Below are 16180 nucleotides of genomic sequence, written 5' to 3'. Positions count from 1 at the left end.
AATGAGAGGATGATAAAGGCACGAAGTGACTGGCTTACAAGTTTTCAAGAGGGAGTTTAAAAGTGTGTGGGTGATGACGTGGGGAGAAGGAGCAGCTGGGGACTCTAGACTCAGGGAGGAAGTGAGGCTGTGTGCTGATGGCCGGGGGGTGGGCATGTGGGGTGTACCCTTTGGTTGTTTGATGATGCATGCAAGGGATTGTAATCATTGCAATGAAACATAATTCACAATAAAAACTTTTTTAAAAAAAAGAGTGTGCAAGGGGCGGTAGAGTCCCCACTGAATAGTTTTCATCTTGTCTAGATGGGTCTGGTGAAAGGAGATGGGGAATAGGATTCTTGTGATTCAACAGTGAGTAACTGTTATCATGACTAATTGCAATTGTCACAACTGTAAAAGTAGAGGTTCTATAACAAAAATGGAGGAGTAGTTAATATTACAGTCCAGAAGCAGAGGACCCTAGGACCATCAAGGGAGAAGAGCATAAAGGGAATGTGGGACCCTATCCAGAGAAGCAGCAACACCAGAGATGGAGGCAGAGATGAGGACATGAAGAGAGGGAGCAGCTGAGGACTCTGGACTCATGGAAAGAGAGAGACTGAATGTTGGCAGACAGGAGGCATGGTTGCAGAATGCGCTCTTTAGTTGTTTAAATGATTATATATTCTTGAGTGTTTTTGTGTACATCATTCCCTCTCTACTGCCCCCCCCCCAAAAAAAAACAGAGGGAATGGAAACAAATACTGTTGAATGATGATGCACAGAAGACTGTAATCATTGCAATGAAATGATGGTGTAAAGCAGATGTTCTCCCATGTAAACTATCGCTCAGTTTACAATAAAAATTTTTATAAAGAAAATCTTCGTGGGAGCAGAACCCTTAGCTTTCTCCCACAAATTCTGATACAGATCATAATTTCCACTTAAGAATTTCTAGAGTGTTATCAGAGTATTCACATACACTTTTCATTTGTTATCACTACAGCACTGAAGTAAGCAGGTAGAATACAATCCTTCCTTTTCAAAAAGTGAAATTAAAATACAGATAGGGTGGCAAATGATTTGCTATTTCTAGTTAAGTCAAAGATCTAACTAGAAACAAAACTACAATTGAAGTTTTGTTTTTGGATTAACATGGATTCCAGAGCTCTTTCCACTCTGCCATGGCACTTTCGGTGACAGAGTTTCAACAAGAGGCCATGCGGGCCATCAGGACTCACTGACCGATCATAAGTGTGACTCCAAGGGTCATGGGGCCAGCAGCACCCAGTGAAGCTTCCATCTGAGAATACAGCCATCCCATGAGGTTCATGTTGACTGTACTTCCCTAAAAGAGAATGAAAACACCAGCAGCATATTTAATTATCTACACGTTTCCTCTGATCTGAGGTGACTTAGAAAAATATGTACAATTCTGCTTTTTAAACAGTTTAAAAAAAACAAAACAACACACTATGAGGAAAAAACCAGCAAACTAAGATCAAGCCACAGGTAAGATTACTACACAAAAATACTGATTTAAAGAAAATACTAGCAGCGAACTATCATAGATTTAGAACTGCCTACAGCAAAAGCAGAAAGGAAGCACCATGAGTTACAAAGCTCACAGGGACAGGGTACCTAAGACAAAAATATGACAGCTCAGAAAAAGCACAGTTTTTCCTGGTACTGAGATCTGAAAGAAATATTTCCTCTGTCTATAAAGGATAGTATAAGTTGTATTAGATAGTATCCTCATTCATTTTTTTCATTCATCCAGCAATTACTGAGCCCGAATACATGTCAGTCACTGTTCCAGATAACTGGAAGAGAGCAAAGAACAGAAAACTTTCCAGTTCTCATTAGAGTTCACATTTTACTGGGGTAAACAAAATAAAATATGTAGTATATTAAATAGTGATTAAGTGTTTTAACAAGTAGGAAAAATATATTTCCTAAGCAGAGGAGGAGACTGTAAGATTGCAGTGGATGCCCTCATATCCCATACACTGGAGATATAATCTTTATTGGGAAAATAACACAGAAGGAAATAGCTCAAGAATCCTAACATACCCTCTGACTCCAGCAATTTAGCCTAAGGGAACAATCACAAACGCAGACACATTTACAGATAAAGTGTCTTATTACAACTCTATTCAAGGACCAGTCCCTGGAGATGGACAGCGTGCTTGGTGAAGTAGAGGGTCAGTGTGAAAGAGGAAGAGCCCCCAATGAGATGAACTGACATAGTGGCATCAGCAAAGGGCTCAAACATAACAACTGTGAGAATGGCACAGAACCAGGCAGTGTTTCATTCTGTGAGTCGGAACCCACTCGATGGCACCTAACAACAACATTCATGAAAAAATTTTTAAATGTCTTTAATCTAAGTATAGAAAAACACAATATTGCCATTACAAATCAAGCTTTCAAAGACTAATAAATAGTTTGCATGTTTCTAACATACTCTTAGAGAGGAAAGAAAGCAAGTGTAAAGAAGGTATACTGCTGTTCTTAAGTGCCACTGAGTTGGTCCCGACTCACAGTGACTCTGCATAGGGTTTCCGAGGAACAGTTGATGGGTTTGAACTGCCAGCTTTGTGGTTCACAGTCCACTGTTGATCTTACAGTGCCACACCAGGAGTCCAGAGAAGATATATAGATGAACAATAAGCATATGAGAAGGTGCTCATCATCACTCACTAGAGAAATTGAAATCAAGTCAACAATGACACTGTGTATACCCACTAGGATGGCTATTATCGGGAAAATGGAAATAAAACAGTTGGCAAGAATATGCAGAACCTGGAACCTTCATACATTGCTGATGGGAATTTCAAACAGTCCAGCCACTATGGGAAACAGTTTGATAGTTCCTCGAAAAGTTAAGCAAAGAATCACATGACCCAGCAATTCTATTACTAGGTATATACCTCAAAGCAGGGGCTCACCAATGTTCACTGTAGCATTATTCACAGCAGCCAAAACATACAAAAGAATCTCAAGTGTCCATCAACAGATGTATGAATAAATGAAATGTGGTACATGATACATATACAGTGGGATAGTATCCAGCCACAAGAGAAATAAAGTTCTGATACACGCCACAACATGGATGAACCTTGAACAACACATCATGCTGAGTGAATTAAAAAACAACAAATATTTTATGATTCCAGTTGTATAAAATATCTAGACTCGCCAAATACATAGAAACCAAAGTTAGCAGTGGTTACCAGGGACTGGAGAGGGACAGTGAGGAGTTACCATTGGAAAGGTACTGAGTTTCTGCTTAGAGAATAGTGGTGATGGCTGTACAACATGGGAACTATAACTGATGTCACTCCATTTATACTTTAAAATGATCAGAGGCCAAATGTTTTATCACAGACATTTTACCATGATAAAAAATTTTTAAATTTTCATGCCACTTATTAGACTTTGAAAACTTGATTTTTGAAAACCAGAATACGTGCTACAGTGTTAACAGTGAAAATGTGGGAGGATGGAGCATTTACCGTTAAAAGTTGAGAGCTGGGTGTGACTAGCTAGGTCTTCATTATTGTGTTAGTTTTCTATTGCTGCTGTGACAAACTACCACAAGTTCAATGGTTTAAAACAACACAAATTTAGGGTCTTACAGTTCCATAGCTTAGTAGTCTAAGTCTGTCCTCACAGGGCTAATATCAAGGTGTCGGCAAAGTTGCATTCCTTTATGGAGGCTTTATGGAAGAATCTGTTTCCTTGTCTTTTCCAGCTTCTAAAGGCTCCCTGTTGGAAGAAGTGCAGCCAGAGTGCTCCTTGGAGGCCAGGATGGCCAAACTTCGTCTGTCATACTTCGGACATATTGTCAGGAGGGACCAGTCGCTGGAGAAGGATATCATGTTTGGTAAGGTGGAGGGTCAGAGAAAAAGAGCAAGACCCCCAGCAAGATGGGTTGGCCAAGTGGCCACATCAATGGGCTCAAGTGTGGCAACGATAGTAAGGTTGGCTCAGGAGAGGGCAGTGTTTCGTTCTGTGCATAAGGTCACTATGGGTCGGTACCAACTCGATGGCACCTAACAACAACAAAAAAAAAACTCCCTGAATTCCTTGCCTTGTGGCATCTTCCTCAATCTTCAATGCCAGCAACATAACATGAAAACTTGATTTTTAATGGGCAAGGATTTGAAAAGAAAGCAAGCAAACCTCTACTCATAGGGATTTATGAGGAAAAAACATAATGGGACTTGGGACTGTCAAAGCATTTTGTTATATTAATAAATATATTAATAAATAGAACATCATGACCAATTCTAGGTTCCTAATGCTAGGAGTCCTGGTGTGGTGTTGTGGATTAATATGCCAGACTGCAAAGTCACTTTGAGCTGCAAGGTCGGCAGTTCAAGCTCACCGGTTGCTCCTCAGAAACCCTATACAGAGTCGCTATGGGTCAGAACTGACTCGACAGCACTTAACAACAACAGCAACAGCAACAACAACAACAACAAAGATAATGCTAGGAGGAGCACTAGCTAATGGAAGTATGTCCACAGAGGCATGAGCAACATGGAAAAGGAAGTGGAAACCATGCCACGTGGCTTAAACAGCTGGTGTGACACTGCAGGTTAATGCACTGGACTACAAGGTTGGTTTGAACCGCAAGGACAGTGGTTCAAGCTCACCAGCCGCTCCTCAGAAACCTTATATAGGGTTGCTGTGAGTCGAAATTAACAACAACAATAAAGAACTTAAAGCGCAGTCTTCAACTGAGTAAAACGTTCTCACAGGAAAAGAAGAAAGCTAACTGAGAGTAATCATTAAAAGATGAAGGTAGATTTCATCTCTGTACAAGATTAAGCTTCAGAAAGTTGAAGCTATACAAAACTGAATGGGCTGCTCCTTCACAGAGCAAGCTCCTCCCAATCACAGAATATGCAAACAGAGCCTGGATGACCACGTGTGAAGACTTGAGCAGCAGTGAGGCCGAAAATGGGTAAGAAATTAGGCTACGGAACCTACAGGATCCCAGCCAAAGCTCAGATTCTTTGCACTAACAAGCATTCAGTTAGCCATTTTAGACTGTTTCCCAGCTGAAATAAGGTTGGAACTGCCTGTAAGGTAAATGCTATACCATAGTCTAGGGAAATACATTAAAAAAATTAAAACTTCAACAGTTTCCCAAAATACCTAACTTACCACACACAAGCACACATATTTCATTCCATGACTTTTAAGGCTTTTTAGATCCAATCTTTTGCATCCTATTTGGCTGTGTTACATTTGTTAGCATACTTACAATTCTAGCCATGCTAAGTTGGAGTCCAAACACCAGGTTTAATTCTTTGCCTTTAAACCAACTCACAGCATAGGTATTCTGGGCAACTGCTAAGGACTCCCCACCAGTTCTGAAAAAGGAAGACAAAAGAAAAATCATAGCTTCTAAATTAACACTAGAGTTAAAGAGAAAGTCATAGCTTTCAAACAGTAATATCACAGTTGTTGTTGTTGTTAAGTTCTGTCCTGTCAATTCCAACCCACAGCGACTCTGTATAGGGTTTCCAAGGAGCAGCTGGTGAGCTTGAACTGTCAGCCTTGCAATTCAAAACAACGTTGCAGTCCAGCACATTAACCCACAGCACCACACCAGGACTCCTACAGTTAGATGATATCAAATATATCATCGTTAGACGGTATCAAGTCCCATCACTATCGAGTCAATTCCGATCCACAGCAACCATAAAAGACAAGGTAGAATGGTCCAGAGATCTTTACAGGAACACACTGCCACATCTTCGTCTCATGGAGCAGCTGTTGGCATGACCTTTTGTTTAGCAGCCAAGTGCTTTAACCACTGCCCCACCAGGACTCTGCTAGGCAATACAGTGGTCTCAATTTTTTTTTTTCAGTCCTCCTATCAAGAGGTGGGTTCTAGTCTCAAGCCCTCACCTTAAAAGTAGGTGGGCTTATGAAACCTAATGCAATTGATGCTGTGATTCCGTGGGTCATAAAAGGGTACATGGCAAATGCTGACACTGGCATGTGGAGCTGTGAGCCACCGACCTGAGTCATGTCCACGTAGAAGTGTTTTAGTCGTTTGTCCTCACCTTCAAGTCATTGAAGCCCAGGTGCCAGACACACGAGTCAACAAGCCTTCAGATGACACCAGCTCCCAGCCTTCGCTGAGTCTCCATCATGCATACCCTTGCCCAAACAGCTGACCCGCAAAGCCCTGGAGCATAATGAATTGTGCCTTTACACTAAGTTTTATGGTAATAATAACTGTCAAGGCAAACCCACGTGTGCACAGTAGAACTGCTCCACATGTTTTCAAGGCTGTGACCTTTTGAAAGTAGATCATTACACCTTTCTTCCAAGGTGTCTCTGGGTGGGTTCAAACTGCCAACCTTTCTGTTAGCAGTCAAGCATTTAACTGTTTGTGCCACATGGATCATTCAACAGCAATGGGCGAGGGTAATAAAAGTAACTGCTAAGAGACAATAAAGGAGTCCTGGTGTGGCGCTGTGGGTTAATGCGCTGTACTACAAAGTTGGTTTGAACCTCAAGGTTGGCAGTTCAAGCTCACAAGGCGCTCCTTGGAAACCAGACATAGGGTCGCTATGGGTCAAAAGTGACTCAACAGCACTTAACAACAACAATAACAACAGACAATAAAGGGAGTCTGGCTTACTACATAACCTTCTATATTATCAAATGTTGATGTGGGGCGAGGGATCCATACTTTGTGAAAATACACAAATTTACACTTTTCAGACCAACAGTCAAGTTCTCCATCAATCAATCCCCCAACTCACTTTCCATACTCACTTTATCTGACCTCTTGGCTTTTAACACTGCTTCAGTTAGTTTCCCATACTTTCCAATCTGCCCCCAAACCTGTAGTCAGGAACCTCCCCTCCTCTGTATCCTCTAATACTGAACCCTTTCACCACTCCAGCCTAGGTCAAAAGTATTTTCCCACTCTCCTACTAACCCAAATCTAGCCTTCTATCAAGGCTACTTCATCCAAGAGGCCATTTCTGACCACATTTCCTTCTCTGAATTCCTTTCCAATTTTTATCTACATTTAGTTTCCTTCTCTGACTTTAGAGCATTCTTGGGATATGTCACATATGTGCACATGTCCCTGGTAACTGTGAAAAGTATGACTAAGTGATACTTTTAAGTTAAAGCATGAATAAGTTAGGTCATCTGCTTCCCTCAAGGCAATAAGCCCTAAGCCTAGGGCTGGACTCAGAATGGGCTAACTGAAGAGACACTGACAGTCATGTAAAGCAATCAGCCTCTTGAAGAGGGCCCAAAGCACACCTGCGCATCACCCAACTAAAAAATAGTGAAATGCCCATGAATAGCTAACTCAGAACTTGATGGTCTATCCATTTTTAAATGAAGTTTAAATCCTACTCTTCAATACAATACTACAGTACAAACAAAAATTTCTAGGAAAAATACCACCACATTCTGGAGAACTATTTAACAATCAAACTCCACAGAGAATTAACTACAACCACTCAAAACTTTTGGAATCCTGGTGTGGTGCTGGGGGTTAATGCACCAGACTGCAAAGTCACTTGAACTGCAAGGTTGGCAGTTCAAGCTCACCAGCTGCTCCTCAGAAACCCTATACAAGGTTGCTATGAGTCGGAGTCAACTCGACGGCACTTAACAATAGTTCCTCCAAACTTTTGCCTTTTCTTTTAAAAAAAAAAGGAAAATTAAGACAACTATGAAAATTTGTGAATTATATAGATGTGACTAGATTTCAAAGTTTTGAAAAAGCTCTCCAGAAGAGAGAATAACATTTTTTAATCCTTAATGCATCTCTGGTAGCGTAGTGGTTACGAATCGGGCTGTGAACCTTAAGGTCAACGGTTCGAAACTACCAGCTGCTCCGCGGGAGATAGATGAGGCTTTCTACTCCCGTAAAGATTTACACCCTCGGAAACCCTGTACAGGGTCGCTATGGGTCGGAACCGACTCGATGGCACTCAACAACAACAACAATGCATTACTAGATGAACTGCAACATAACAATATATTAGCATAAATAAAATTATATATAACTTACCCAAATATAAACCTTCCAAATTCCATTAGCCAGAAAGCATTAAATATTCCACCTAGAGCAAAAATAACCTAAAATGCAGAATTCTGCAATCAATGAAAAAGTAAATTCAAGGTATTAAAGAGAAACAATAAGTAACTTATAATGAATCACAACCTTTACACTGATTATAAGATTCCTTGTTAGTAAGTCTATGATGTAAAAATACACATATTAATGTTAATCTGAACTGAGGCTTAAAACAGGACTATGCAGTACACCACACAGTCATTTGTAGACCATATTTAATTACATTCCAAAAACCAAACCCACTCCCATGGAGTCAATTCCAACTAATAACAAACCTAAACAGGGTTTCCGAAAACTCCTGGTGTGACGCTGTAGGATAAGCACTAGACTATGAACCTCAAAGTCGGTAGTTCAAATCCACCAGCTGCTCCTCGGAACTGACTCGACGGCACATTAACAAAAACAACAACAATAATAGGCTGTACATCTTTACAGGAGGAGAAAGCCTCATCTGTCTTCTGAAGAGTGGCTGGTGGATTGGAACTGCTCACCTCTGTTAGCCGTCTAGAATTACTTTAGGTTTTCATTAAACATATCTTTCCTTATGGAATTAGGTAAGAATTTAAAGTCACTGTCACATGATCCAGGGACACTTGGTCTTCCTTACCTGTCCAATGCAAACAAAGCAGCTAAAAATAATGGTGCCCCATCTGTTAGAGAAAGAGAGAGAGAGAGACATCGAAAGAATGAATATGAACAAGAAGTACATTCCTATTAATTCAATTATCAAGTACTATAGAGATGGATTGGCCAAGTGGCAGCATTGATGGACTCAAGCGTGGCAACAGTAGTAAGGTTGGCCCAAGATTGGGCAGTGTTTCATTCTGCTGTGCATAAGGTCGCTATGAGTCGGTACTGACTAGATGGCACCTAACAACACAGTAATATTCTGGTGTGGGTATGTAGGATCAGTACAGGTCTACTAACCACAAGGTCGGCAGTTCAAACCCACCAGGTGCTCCATGGAAATCCTATACAGGTTGCTATGAGTCAGAACCGACTCCACAGCACTTAAAAAAAACAACATATTGAAGGAGCCTTGATGGCTTAGTAGGTTCTGCATTGGGCTGCTGACCACAAGCAGGTCAAATCCACCAGGTGCTTCTCAGGAGAAAGAAACTTTCTAATCCCATAAAGATTTACAGCCCTAGAAACATTATACAGGGTCGCAACAATTCAGAACCAACTCACTGGCATACAGCCAGCTAGCCATAGTAATTTTCACTTTATGTTTGTTTTTGTCACTGCTATACTCCTCTGAGGTAAGAAAAATGAATTGTTGGTGTGCTTCTAATGTCAGCAGCTTTCCTAGACTGAACTTCCTAGCAGTCATAAGCCCCACTAGTTTCAAGTCTAGAGTTAATATGGGGGTTCCAGTCTTCAGTAATACACATGTTAAATTAATCTGTTATGATCCCTTAAACAAGATTTATTAAATAATCTTTAAGATGTTCCTGGGGTCTGCTAAAACTGAGGGGAAAAAACTCACCTAAATCCCTTCCCCTTGCCAATCCTCAGAAAGTAGTTTAATATCTGCATGGAGTAATGGGTTATTGAGGTTCTGGTGTCATTTTAGGACCATGGAACACTTCTTTTTCTTCAAAGAAAAAGCACGGTTCATGAAATGAAAAGAATGTTGTCCATGCTGGATCTGAGATAGGTTATGATCTTTTAGTAAGACCAGGAGTCTGGTGAGGATAGACTGGATAGTTTGCAGAGTGGAGGGGCCAGGGAGGAGAGAGGGGATGAAGGGAGACACTTTATAGAATACTTACAGCCACCTGACCAGAAGTCTTTAAATTTCTGGACTTCCTTCCCACTTCCAGAAAGATATATTCAATTCAATACCCATTTATTTAGTATCTATTTTGTGACAGACACTTTGCTAAATTGAAGATAGAACAGAGGATCAATGCTAGAACATGATTTCAAGGTTCCTTAGCAATTCTGCTTAGGGAAGACTACTAGAGACACTAAGTATAGACAGCCAAGAATTAATGTCTGTTTTTGTATGCCATACAGGGTTTCAGAGATTGTAAATGTTTACTGGAAGTAGAAAGTCTCTTTTTCCCACAGAAAAAGTAATTGATACCTAAGCATAGCGTAATGGTTACGAATCGGGCTGCGAACCTTAAGGTCAGCGGTTCGAAACTACCAGCTGCTCCGCGGGAGAAAGATGAGGCTTTCTACTCCCGTAAAGATTTACACCCTCGGAAACCCTGTACAGGGTCGCTATGGGTCGGACCCGACTCAACGGCATTTAACAACAACAACAACAAAGCATATCTTCCAGTTATGCTACATATATGGTCCCCTTATTTTGTTTTTACATTTACTACATAATCATGTTATCTTAATAAAGTTAAGATTTGATTTTTTAAAAAAACAAAAAACAAGCAAATGTTCCCAGGATCAAACTATAAATATAGAAATGCTTTACAAAATTCTTATTAATAGAATTCTTATTAATAGAATCAGTTTAGGACTGATTCTAAAAATTCCAGATTAGATTATTTTAAGAGGTTAAGATTCTTGATAATGGAAAACTATTTTTAAAAGAATAAACATCAACCATGTTAATATATCAACCATGTTAATATAATTATAAGTATGGGTAATATAACATTCTACAATTGGTATCGGACTAATTATTCCTCTATAGTAACAAAATGCCAGCATTAGAAGAGTTATTCAATGTCATCCAAGTAAACCATATTCTGAAACGAACATCCTTCTCAAATGGCCGTACCATATTCTACTGAATGTTCTTCAGGACTGGAAAACTCACTATGGTTCTAATACACTTCACAGCACCTCCAGGCAACCTGACCTAGCAAAGTTTCACACTAAGTGGAATCTGTACCGCCTGAGGTTTCAAGCTAGTTCTATACCCTGGGATTAAGAAGAAAAGAATAATCAATTCTTCATTCATATTCTAAGTCTCCAAAATCTCTTAAAGTTAGTTCTGAACACTGTAGTCTAGACACTTACAGTTTCTTCAACTCTTATTTACCTGACCTGGCCTGAAAACCCTTAATCATCTTGGTTCTTGTCTTCTGAAAATATTCCTAGTTTACATGCTTTTTAAATTCTCCAGTAACAACCTGGAGTCCTGATATGGAGCCATAGGATAAGCACTGGACTAAAGTAATTTGAACCATAAGGTTGGTAGTTCAAACTCAGCAGCCGCTCCTCAGAAACCCTGTATGAACTGGAACTGACTCAATAGCACATAACAATAACTAACAGCACACACACCAAAAAAAAACCTTAAGAATAAAAAATAACAAAACTTATGATGTGATTCTTTTCTCAGCATCTAACAGAAGTGGTCACAAAAGACCCAAAGAAAGTGCCTAAAGAAAGGCAGACAGGGAAAGAGAAAATCTCACTAAGGCTAGGGAGGCACATACTGCTTATTTGTTAAGTACATTATGTTTATCTTTCCTTAATCTTCATAACCACATTTCAAGGTAGGAGATGCTTTCTGAATTTTACCAATGATATAACAGAAGTTCAGAAAGTCATACTATTAGAATATAGAGCAAGTTGCAGCAATGAAATTCAGACCCTAGTTTTTCTGATCCCAAGTGTGGGCCAAATCTACCTCTATAAAACTGAGTTACATTATTCCATTTACATCATTTACTAGTTCTGACCTAATTAGTTTAAGAAATGTCAGTCAAGTTTCAAAACCCAATTCCAGAAAAACATAAAGATCGTAGAAGGGGAGGGGAAGCAGGGAAGCAAAAACAAAACAAATGAGTAGAGTCAGTACAGAAATTCATTTAATTCTTTCTAGAAATAGCCTTCATTTAGTTCTGTATTTTCCTAATAATCAGTTTTTACCAAAGGCAAGATTTTTTTTCGCACTTACCGTATTCCAAATACTCGGTCTATCAAAAAGCCACCAAAGAAACACAAAACTACATTAGGCCAAGAATACCAGGCATACAGAAACATGAATTTTGTGGTATTCACTTGCATATCCTATATGGAAAGAAAATAAAACTACTGTTTCAAACATGTAAGTTTAGCAACTAACAAATCAAAGCATAACAATCTAAACTGAAATCAAACAATAACATTACATTCATTCTTTCTGTGTAGGGCAGGGGTTTCTTAGCCATTTGTCTTTTGCTAATTGCTTTGAGGGAGTCCTGGTGTGGCACTGTGGATTAATGCACCAGAGGACAGGCAAAGCCATTTGAACTGCAAGGTCAGTGATTAAAGCTCACCAAGCTGCTCCTTGGAAACCCTATACAAGATTGCTATGGGTCAGCATCGACTTGACGGCACTTAACAACAACACAATTGCTTTTGAGAACCTCATGAAAGCTATGGTCTTGCCCTTGAAAAATGCACAGTCACCCAGGAATCCACATTCCATTTCAGGTGTTTCATGATCCCAGGTTCAGATGCCCTGCTAAATAGATCCCCAACTATATCAGACTGCATCATCTACATTCTTGTTCCTCTACACTACCTGTATTGGTGGGGGGAGGGGGTCCTCCCACACAGAAAGGATAGTCTTACTCCATCCTCATTCCACACCAATGCCTTCTACCTTTCCCTTCCTTTTTAGCATGCAAAGGGACAAACTACACATTTTAACCTGTCCAAAGGTTAAAAAAAAAAAAATCTATACAAAGGAAAAAGACTATTTAAAAACCCATAAAAATGTAAATAGTAAAAATATTTTTATAATACAAATAAAATGACAATTACTATTGATACAGAAACTTCTGCAATCAACATCCATGTTTTTAAAAACAAATAAAAATAACAGCATATTTAATAAGTAAAAAAATTATCTGATCAAATCACTTTTCATTTTGGTGACCAAGCAATGGGAGAGTGAAATGCAAACAAAAATCGACTAATAGTGTTGGGCAATTCTGTGGAAACAGCACATACTTATATACCTAAGCTGTGAAATAATTTAAAGTGATATGTGCTATTAATAAATTCTTTGTGCCACTTATTCCATTTGAGGTAGCTCCTTGTGGTTCCCTAACTTGGTAATTATAGATGTGAAAGTAAATTTAGTGGGCAATACTTCAGGCTAAAGGAGCTCTGGTAGCGTAGTGGTTACGAATTGGGCTGTTATCCTCAGTCAGCAGTTCGAAACTACCAGCTATTCCGCGGGAGAAAGATGAGGCTTTCTGCTCCCGTAAAGATTTACAGCCTCGGAAATCCTGCACAGGGTCGCTATGAGTCGGAACTGACTCCACGACACATAACAACAACAACTTCAGGCTAGGCAGCCTGAGAACTGATGGAATTTCAATGGTGATAATCTGCCTCAAAGCAAACAAAAGAAATGCATGTGAAATATTAACTTACTCGCTGAATCTGAGTCTGAAGGGCAGCAGGGTTATCATAGCAAAAATAACTACCTAGAAAAGGGAAGAACAAATATATTATAAGTAATAATAATGTCCCTACAAAAGTTTCAAGTTGTAACTATTATTCAGATGGAAAATTTAAATGTTTGTACTAGAAGCTCAAGCACTCATAAGGTAAAAAGTCTGCTTATTGTCCGTGTTTCAGCTGTCATCCTGAAAAACACATTATTCCTTTCATACCAAACTAATAGTGACTTTTAAAGTAGTTGCTGAATGAATCAAAAACTGGGACGCAGGAAGTTGTTTTTAAAAATATCTCAAGAAATTGTTTTCAGAGCCATCAGATTTCATAAGTGAAACCATCTACCGTCAAATTTATCACATATCTCAATACGGTACAATTGTTTCACAGTGGCAGAGCGGAAGAGCAAAAGAAGCCATCTGAAGCAATCAGTAAAATACATTCATGCATTTTCTCAGTTAGGGTGTGCAACAGAAAAGATTATCAATGAAATCTTTAAATTTTTTTAGATTAGTTTTGGTTTTTGTGGGGTTTCTGATCGTTGTTGGGGTCAGAAGGGCGCAGAATGTGATTAAAGCTTCTGAATATATATTAACAGAAATGGTGAAGATTGGAAAAGATACTTCCTATCTTTGGTCCCACGGAACGAACTGCTACCCTCTCAGGCTCATCAGAGAGGATAGAGGGCCAAAACTTGCCCACATCAGTCCCCCGACTCCACCTTCGGGAGAACGACTAAGTAGCAGCGTCCACAAGCAGGTCCCTATGGGGAGAGAAGGGAGAAGAAAATCTGTGGTACCAGTGGACTCGGTGCGGATCTCGGGGTTCTTTGACTTTCCAAGAGAAATCTAGGAAATCCTCTATTGTCAGCCCCTCCCTGCCCAGCAAGACAGCTCACCAAAGCCAAGAAAGCACATCAGCGACAGCACCAAAAGTCGGTGCGCCAGGCGACTGGGGTCGCAGACGGCCGACAGGATCCTGGGGGCCGCGGGAGTAGCAGGGGGACCTCTGCCGGCATCCTCGGAGCCGCCTGCCAGCAACGACCGCGCTTCCTCATCCTCTTCCTCCATTAGGTCAGTGAGAAAGAGCGATACAAACTCGGCGGCAACTGCTGTATAGCAAACCCAAACAACCTGCCAGCGCCCAGCAAAGCATGGGGTCACATGACCGCATCCGCTCACGTGACGCCCTGGCCGGTCACGCAGGACCACGCTCACGTGCGCTTCCGTAATGACGTGAGGGAAAGGGCTGGCTGGAAAGTGAGACTGAGCCTTGTCTTGTAAGCTATGTATCGCTTTGGCGGGTAATTTGTTTCCTTTTAGTGACAATATTTATGGAACTGACGCTCCATATGTCTACACTCGCCGCACTGATCTTTCCTGTCCTGCAGACATACATCCGCATTTCAGACTCACGTATCTGACGTACGGCAGGTATAGCTGGCGCATTAAGCGCCACTTGTATTGAGGGTGGGGGGAGGGGAGAGGAGGGCATCACTGAACAGTTTCTGTTAACCATCCCAGTTTCCATCCCCAGCTATGAGAGACCATTATGTCCTTCTTCAGTCTCTGGTCCCTCCTGATGATATGTCCAAAGCATGAAAGATAAAGTCTGGCCATCTTCGTTTCTAAGGAACATTCTGATGGTACTTCTTCCAACTCAGATCTGTTTGTTCTTTTGGCACTCCATGGTACCTTTAATATTCTTCTCCAACACCATAACTCAAAATGCATCCATTCTTATTCAGTCTTCCTTATTCATCGTCCAACTTTCACATGCAGATGAGTGTTGAAATGCCATGGCTTGAGTCAGTAAATTGCCTAGACAATGACCATTACCCATATGTTGACTTAACCTACTGGATAAATTCCCTGGAGAGAATTGCTAAATCAAATAAATGTACTTTTAAATTTTTTTCAGATTATGCCAAATTGTTCTCTATAAAGTTTCTCCAATGTACACTCCCAAAAGCAATGCAGGAAAGAACCTGTTTGTGACATTATCCCTAAATAAGATTTTTAGTATTTGCAAATCTAATTAGTGGGGGGCGGGGGGAAGGCTATCATAGTGTAAGTCTCACTATGAATTTTTAGTATGTTCAAAGAGGTTAAGCCTCTTTTTCACATGATTAAGAGTCAATTATATTACCTTTTCTAGGAACCGTCTCTCCATGTCCTTTGCTCATTTCTTCAGATGAGTTACTTGGTTTTCTTCTAATTGATGGAGTGGTCTATTTGTCTGTTGTATGAATTACAAATAGTTCTTTAGACTCTACAAACTTTTTCATATAGTGTTTAATGTCCAATTAATTTTATTTAAAAAAATTTTTGTAAGTCCAAGAGTTTACTTCAACAGGCTTAACTGGCATGTCATCGTCCACTGTTAACATGTCTCCAATATGTTGCTTTCGTAGTAGTCAAAGTGATGCTCTTAGGTGTGGGGTTTGGTTTGTCAGCGTATGATGAGACTATTACTCAGGCTCTTAACTAACTTTTTAGATAAAACTAAATTGATTACAGTGTACTCATAAGGGAGAGCTATGATAAATAGGTGCTGTGTCTCCAAGCAGAGCAGCTTGCTGGTCCTACACAGGGCTTTGGGGAAGTGTGCAATTCAGGAAAAGTGTGATTTCAAGCCATAAAAGACTTCCATCATCTGTACAGTCTGGATACTCTGGTATTGTTATTGTTGTCATTG

The 16180-nt window shown here is 40.1% G+C and overlaps 1 protein-coding gene across 3 annotated transcripts in view; it reads right to left on the bottom strand.

Annotated features, from left to right (window-relative positions):
- The window catches only part of MFSD1 (major facilitator superfamily domain containing 1), a 32482-nt gene extending 17929 nt beyond the window's left edge, over nt 1-14553 (bottom strand). Inside the window, exons 1-7 of one of the 3 annotated variants that reach the window (XM_006861776.1) lie at nt 14382-14553; nt 13460-13512; nt 11991-12103; nt 8721-8763; nt 8048-8115; nt 5258-5366; nt 1225-1327 (exon numbers count right to left, since the gene is read on the bottom strand). In XM_006861776.1, coding sequence (XP_006861838.1) covers nt 1225-1327; nt 5258-5366; nt 8048-8115; nt 8721-8763; nt 11991-12103; nt 13460-13512; nt 14382-14553 — 661 coding nt within the window. The remainder of the gene's footprint in view (nt 1-1224; nt 1328-5257; nt 5367-8047; nt 8116-8720; nt 8764-11990; nt 12104-13459; nt 13513-14381) is intronic. The other 2 variants (XM_006861778.1, XM_006861777.1) reach the window with 2 other exon arrangements.
- Between the last annotated feature and the right edge of the window lie 1627 nt (nt 14554-16180).

This window comes from Chrysochloris asiatica, unplaced genomic scaffold, assembly GCF_000296735.1.
Source record: "Chrysochloris asiatica unplaced genomic scaffold, ChrAsi1.0 scaffold00043, whole genome shotgun sequence".
NCBI lineage: Eukaryota > Metazoa > Chordata > Mammalia > Afrosoricida > Chrysochloridae > Chrysochloris > Chrysochloris asiatica.
The sequence above is the reverse complement of the archived record's forward strand: the minus strand, read 5'-3'. Positions and strand labels throughout refer to the sequence as shown.